This window comes from Rhinopithecus bieti, unplaced genomic scaffold (assembly GCF_001698545.2).
Source record: "Rhinopithecus bieti isolate Rb0 unplaced genomic scaffold, ASM169854v2 scaffold_12070, whole genome shotgun sequence".
Taxonomy (NCBI): Eukaryota; Metazoa; Chordata; class Mammalia; order Primates; family Cercopithecidae; genus Rhinopithecus; species Rhinopithecus bieti.
This window is the reverse complement of record NW_016807449.1, coordinates 2612596-2619434: the sequence shown is the minus strand read 5'-3', so window position 1 is coordinate 2619434 and position 6839 is coordinate 2612596. Positions and strand designations below refer to the sequence as shown.

Genomic DNA, 6839 nt, shown 5'->3' with positions numbered 1-6839 from the left:
TGGCCAACATGGTGAAATCCCTGTCTCTACTGAAAATACAAAAATTAGCCAGGCGTGGTAGCGGGTGCCTATAATCCCAGCTACTAGAGAGGCGGAGGCAGGAGAATTGCTTGAACCCAGGAGGTGGAGGTTGCAGTGAGCCGAGATCGCACCACTGCACTCCAGCCTGGGTGACAGAGCAAGACTCCATCTCAAAAAAAAAAAAAAAAAAAAAGGAAAGAGAGAGAGTCTTCATCTGGGATTTTAAAAGCCTGAATAGCCACGGGGGCTATTGGGAAATGTAGTCCCACCATGTGGGCTACCAGATGGGGGTCCATCTCCCATGAGACCTTGGAGCACCTCTTTTGGGGTTCTAAGCCTCTGGTACCCTGGTAGTTCTTGGGAGGTGTTGTCTTCTAGGTAGAAGGGATCCTTATTTCCCATGAGACCACAGGACACTTCTGTTTGATTCTAAGTCTGCTGTATGCCAGAAATAAGTGAAAAATCCAAGCCCTGGGTTTTGAGGAAAGGGCTGGAATGGAGCCTTCACATCCTACAGGCCTCAGATCCTCTGCACCTAGAGGATCTGAGCCTGCAGCGTCCTAGAAGCTCATGGGAGGTGTAGCACCACCATTTTAACTCGCAGGCGGCAGGGACTTAAGATGGGCTAGTTGGCTGGGCGCGATGTCTCAAGCCTGTAATCCCAGCACTTTGGGAGGCCGAGACCGGCGGATCACGAGGTCAGGACATCGCGACCATCCTGGCTAACACGGTGAAACCCCGTCTCTACTAAAAAATACAAAAAACTAGCCGGGCGAGGTGGCGGGCGCCTGTAGTCCCAGCTACTCGGGAGGCTGAGGCAGGAGAATGGCGTGAACCCAGGAGGTGGAGCTTGCAGTGAGCTGAGATCGTGCCACTGCACTCCAGCCTGGGTGACATAGCGAGACTCCGTCTCAAAAAAAAAAAAAAAAAAAAATGGGCTAGTCCTGGGAGCTCTTAGCAGGTGTGATACCACCATTCTGATTCCTGCGTCAGGGCACTTTGTTTACCAGGAAACAAGGGGATGCCCCATCCGCTCCCCCAGGGGCTCGCAGTCCAAGGGGCCCTTTGCCACCTCCGCAGGCACTGGCGCAGCGGGAAGATATGGAGGAGCGGATTACGACACTGGAGAAGCGCTACCTGAGCGCCCAGCGCGAGGCCACGTCTCTGCACGACGCCAACGACAAACTGGAGAACGAGTTAGCTAGCAAGGAGTCACTGTATCGGCAGGTGGGGGCGCAGCCCGGGAGGGGCGATGGGGCGGCGCCGGGGCCCAGGTGACGCAGCCCGTGCCCTCCCCCTGCCTCTCCTTCCCCCAGAGTGAAGAGAAGAGCCGTCAGCTGGCCGAGTGGTTGGACGATGCCAAACAGAAGCTGCAGCAGACGCTGCAGAAGGCGGAGACCTTGCCCGAGATAGAGGCGCAGCTAGCGCAGCGCGTGGCGGCGCTCAACAAGGTGCGGGGAGGACTTGGGTCGCGACCTTGCGTGGGGGAAGGGGTGGGGCCTGGAGGAGGCAGGGTCGCAAATCTGGAGGGGTAGGAGCGAGGTCAGAACCCTGGATTTGGGGGAAAGTGTGAGGCCTAGGGGCTGGGAAAGGGACAGGACTTGGAATGAGGAGGGCCTGGAGGTTTGCACGCAGGAGCGGGGTTCTCTAGCCTAGACTGAAAGGACTGGTGGCCTGGAACCTGAGAGGGAAGGAATAGGTCCTGAAAAAGTGGACTAGGCGCAGGGGCGGGGCCTGACTCATAGCTGTAGGGGAGGAGCCTGGCGCTCAACTTTGGAGGAGGTGGGGCTCGGAGCCTGACTGATCCTGGAAGGGTAAGTCACACGCCATGAGTTCCATCCTCTAGGCTGAGGAACGTCATGGGAATTTCGAGGAGCGCCTTCGGCAGCTGGAGGCCCAGCTGGAAGAGAAGAATCAAGAGCTCCAGCGGGTGAGGGGGCGGAAGACAGCACAGAGGGTGGGGCTTCGAGGCTGGGGCGGAGCTTAATGAGGAGGCTGGGGGCCCGGGGGCGGGGCTTAGATCAAGGGCCGTGGTCTGGGCAGGATGAGCTTGAGCACGCCCGTCCCGCTCTGCTTTGCACAGGCCCGGCAGCGGGAGAAGATGAACGATGACCACAATAAGCGGCTGTCCGAGACGGTGGACAAGCTGCTGAGCGAGTCCAACGAGCGCTTACAGCTTCACCTCAAGGAGCGCATGGGGGCGCTGGAGGAGAAGGTGCGGCCCCCATCCAGGACTGCGGGACGCGGAATTCTGGGACTACCTCTTGCTGGAATCCTGAGGCCCCAGGCCTTTCTCTCAGATCTGTTATCGGAGGCCTCCCTAAACCCCGGCATCCTGAGTTGGGCAGCCTTCTCTGCTGTATTGCCGAGACCCGCTTTTTCACCTATTCTAGACGTTCCAAGAGCCGAATTCTGGGGCACCCATGCCTCAAGTCCTTGACTTTTCCCAAAGCCTCCAACCCCATGGACCCCCAAACCCTGAACCCTCTGAGATTGCACAGGGTATTGCATCCTGGGGCTTCTCTCCCCAGAAACATCGTTGTCCCTGCTCCCCCGAAACTCACCATTTGTCCATCTCATTCCTTCTGGGTCCCCTCAGGCCTGTCTGTGTGCATTGGGAGCTGCCTGCAGCCCCACGGGCGTGCCCCTCTCAGGTCCCACTCCCTCACTTCACCTCTGTCTCCACAGAACTCCCTGAGCGAGGAGATAGCCAACATGAAGAAGCTTCAGGATGAGCTGCTGCTAAACAAGGTAGGGGGCCCTGAGGGGACAGGAGGAGGAAGTTGGGGCAGTGTTTGCTGAGGCTAGGATCCGCAAGTCTAGCAGGGGCTGTTCCTCCTGGGCGGAGCAGATTCTAACCCGACACCTCCAACACCGGCCCCCAGGAGCAGCTCTTGGCCGAAATGGAGCGGATGCAGATGGAGATCGACCAGCTGCGGGGGAGGCCACCATCCTCCTACTCCAGGTGACAGCCCCCCTCCTGCCCTGCCTCCACCATGGAGCCCCGTTGGCCAGGCTCCTCCCTTCTAACCCCCACTTCCTATCCTCCCGAGACTTCTACTGATCCCTCCGGTTTTTTGTTACTCTGTCGCCCAGGCTGGAATGCAGTGGCACGATTTTGTCTCACTGCAACCTCCGCCTCCTGAGTTCAAGCAATTCTTGTCCCTCAGCCACCTGAGTAGCTGGGACTACAGGCGTGTGCCACCACAGCCGGCTAATTTTTGTAGTTTTAGTGGAGACGAGGTTTTGCCTTGTTGGCCAGGCTGGTCTGGAACCCGAGACCTCAAGTGATCCTCCCGCCTTGGCCTCCCAAAGTGCTGGAATTACAGATGTGAGCTACCGCGCTTAGCCCCCTCTGGTTTTTTACCCTTACTTTATTTATTTACTTTTTCTTTCTTTTGAGACAGTCTCGCTCTGTTGCCCGGGCTAGAGTGCAGTGGCACAATCTCAGCTCACTGCAACCTCTGCCTCCCCAGTTCAAGTGATTCTCCTGTCTCAGCCTCTAGAGTGGCAGGGATTACAGAAACCCACCACCATGTCCAGCTAATTTTTAAATTTTTAGTAGAGATGGGGCTTCACCATGTTGGCCTGGTCTCGAACTCCTGACCTCAAGTGATCTGCCCACCTCGGCCTCCCAAAGTGCTGGGATTACAGGCCTGAGTCACCAGGCCTGGCCCCTTGACCCTGACTTCAGGGCCCTGGCCCTAGGTCTGTCTCTGTGACCCCTTACCTCTGTGCCCTTTTCCTGACCCCTTGGTCCCTGACTGCTTCCCTCATGCCCACAGGTCTCTTCCTGGCAGTGCCCTGGAGCTCCGTTACTCTCAGGCACCCACATTACCTTCTGGTGCCCACCTGGATCCCTATGTGGCTGGCAGTGGTCGGGCAGGCAAGAGGGGCCGCTGGTCGGGGGTCAAAGAGGAGCCCTCCAAGGTCAGCAGCAGCCTCAGGAGCCTGGACTGAGCAGGGCTTGGGTGGGCAGTGGTAGGAAGTGGAGCTAAATCCGTGGGACTCCGGGAGGAAGCTGAGTTGAGAGGCAGGATCTCCTGGACTCACCCACTCACCCTTTCTTCTCTCCTTCCCTGCAACCCTCTTGCCTGGATGTCTCGTGTGGATGTCCTGCCACCTGGTGAGAACCTGAGAGTAATGATGATGGGACTGGGAGGGGCGTATGGAATCCCAGAGTAGGCGGGGTTAGGTGAGCCAGCTGAGTCATGGGAATCAGGCGCAGGAATGGAGTCATAGCTATGGGCGTGGCTTGGAGAGGGTTCGGGGAGGGATCAAGGACAGGGACCTGTCAAGAGAAGAAGTTGGAGGCCGGGCAGGGGGGTCCATGCCTGTAATCCCAACACTTGCTGGCACCGAGGCAGGCAGATCACTTGAGGTCAGGAGTTTGAGAACAGCCTTGCCAAAATGACGTCTCTAGGAAAAATGAAAAAATTAGCCGGGCGTGGTAGCGGGCACCTGTAATCCCAGCTACTGAGGAGACAGGCAGAAGAATCATTCAAACCTGGGAGGCAGAGGTTGCAGTAACCTGAGATTGCGCTACTGTACTCCAGCCTGGGCGACAGAGAGAGACACTGTCTCAAGAAAAAATAAAAAAACAAAGAAATAAAGCTGGGCTGGGAAAAGCATCAATGAGGTTAGGAAAGGTCAGGATCATGAGCCAAGACCCAGCGCCAACCTCGGCCCCCACCCACCTGATGTCGCTCTGTCCCCACACAGGGACAGGATTGGGAGCGGTCTGCCCCTGCGGGCTCCATACCACCCCCATTCCCTGGGGAGCTGGACGGCTCAGATGAGGAGGAGACAGAGGGGATGTTTGGGGCCGAGCTGCTGTCCCCCAGTGGGCAGGCTGACGTGCAGACGCTGGCCATCATGCTTCAGGAGCAGCTGGAGGCCATCAACAAGGAGATCAAGTGAGCCCTGGCCCCGCCCTGGCCTGCCCTGTCCTGCCTGAGCTGACTCCACAGCCCTTTTGGCTCTGGAGACCTGAAAGCCTGAGTCCATCTCCTCTTACACCATCCACAGGAATTCTTCCAGCCCAGTACTCACTCTACTGTCCAGGCATCCCCTAAGATACACTCAGAAGTCTTCTATGTGCTACCTACACATATACCCCCAGCCAGTACTCACCATTCCCCAACACACCAAAGACTTCACCCCAAAATACCCCAGTTCTTCTCAATGCATCAAGAATCTTCCATTATGCCATCAATTTTGTGGTTTCACATAACGAGTGCCCAGAGCCTTCCACTACCCTAAGAATCTCAAGACAACACAAGGTTCCCAACCTCAAACACCAAGAATCTCATCCTAATGCCCTAATCAAAACCTTCACCTCCGGGCCGGGCGCGGTGGCTCACGCCTGTAATCCTGCACTTTGGGAGGCCGAGGCAGGCGGATCATGAGGTCAGGAGATCGAGACCCTCCTGGCTAACATGGTGAAACCCCATCTCTACTAAAATACAAAAAATTAACTGGGCATGTTGGCAAGCGCCTGTAGTCCCAGCTACTCAGGAGGCTGAGGCAGGAGAATGGCGTGAACCTGGGAGGTAGAGCTTGCAGTGAGCCAACATCGCGCCACTGCATTCCAGCCTGGGCGACAGAGCGAGACTCTGTCTCAAAAAACAAACAAATAAAAACTTCAACTCCATATACCAAGAATTTCTAATACAAAAAACATCCCTAACTTATTAAGAAGCCTCCAGTGAGGTAACGTCTACCCCGATTCACCAGCAATGACCATATTCAGCAATTCCGCTATAACGCACTCCTCATGAGCCTTCAGCAAATATACCGTGACCACCACCTTCCATACTGAATGACTCCATGCCCTTCCCAGGTCCTAGAGTGACCTGAGTCCCTGATCTCACACTGCTCCTGTTATGACCTTGCTCTTACAGTCCACCTTGAACTTGACCTTTTGTCCACAGTAATCCCTTCATGATTTTCCAAACCACTATCATCAGGGCCACCCTGATGCAGACCTTGATCACCTTGACAGCCCTAATCCTGCAATGACTTCCTGAGACTATCAGGACTCCTTGACTCTCCTTGAGCCTGGGAGTCCTTCAGAAACCCACCAAAACCCTCTGATGTCATTGCACCTTCCCCAGAATTCCCCTTGTCCCCACCAAGCCTTTCTGGCCCCTTGTGCTCCCAGATTCCCTCTCCCACTGTCTGCTGCAGCCCCTTACCCAGTTTCCCCTATTTCCCTCCTCAGGCTGATCCAAGAGGAGAAGGAGACAACGGAACAGAGGGCAGAGGAGCTGGAGAGCCGGGTGTCCAGCTCTGGCTTGGACTCGTTGGGCCGCTACCGCAGCAGCTGCTCCCTGCCCCCCTCCCTCACCACCTCTACCCTTGCCAGCCCCTCCCCTCCCAGCTCTGGCCACTCAACTCCCCGCCTGGCACCCCCTAGCCCTGCCCGTGAGGGCACCGACAAGGCTGTGAGTGTTCTAAAGTCTCCCCAGCCTAGTAGGGGGATGGGGAGAGGTCAGAAGCAGGGCTCTGCAGTGAACAACAGTAACCCCTCATAGCAGTTGTTTTCCAAGGCAACCTTAGCTTTCCCTAAAGGTTCAAACTCAAAGAGCAAAGGGGAGGTGGAGTCACTGGGTTCTTGAACCCTAACTTTCACTTTAGTCAGATCTGGTGTACTTTTATTTCTCATGCATCAAGTTTCTGCATAGGATTTTAAAAAGTTTCTGGGCCGGGCACGGTGGCTCACGCCTGTAATCCCAGCACTTTGGGAGGCCGAGGCAGGCAGATTGCGAGGTCAGGAGATTGAGACCATCCTGGCTAACACGGTGAAACCCCGTCTC

The 6839-nt window shown here is 56.2% G+C and overlaps 1 protein-coding gene across 2 annotated transcripts in view; it reads left to right on the top strand.

Annotated features, from left to right (window-relative positions):
• The window catches only part of PPFIA3 (PPFI scaffold protein A3), a 31487-nt gene that overhangs the window by 12642 nt on the left and 12006 nt on the right, over nt 1–6839 (top strand). For both annotated transcript variants that reach the window (XM_017882239.1, XM_017882240.1), the window contains exons 8-16: nt 1102–1248; nt 1338–1472; nt 1868–1951; nt 2105–2236; nt 2710–2772; nt 2907–2986; nt 3807–3951; nt 4750–4937; nt 6245–6467. In XM_017882239.1, coding sequence (XP_017737728.1) covers nt 1102–1248; nt 1338–1472; nt 1868–1951; nt 2105–2236; nt 2710–2772; nt 2907–2986; nt 3807–3951; nt 4750–4937; nt 6245–6467 — 1197 coding nt within the window. The remainder of the gene's footprint in view (nt 1–1101; nt 1249–1337; nt 1473–1867; nt 1952–2104; nt 2237–2709; nt 2773–2906; nt 2987–3806; nt 3952–4749; nt 4938–6244; nt 6468–6839) is intronic.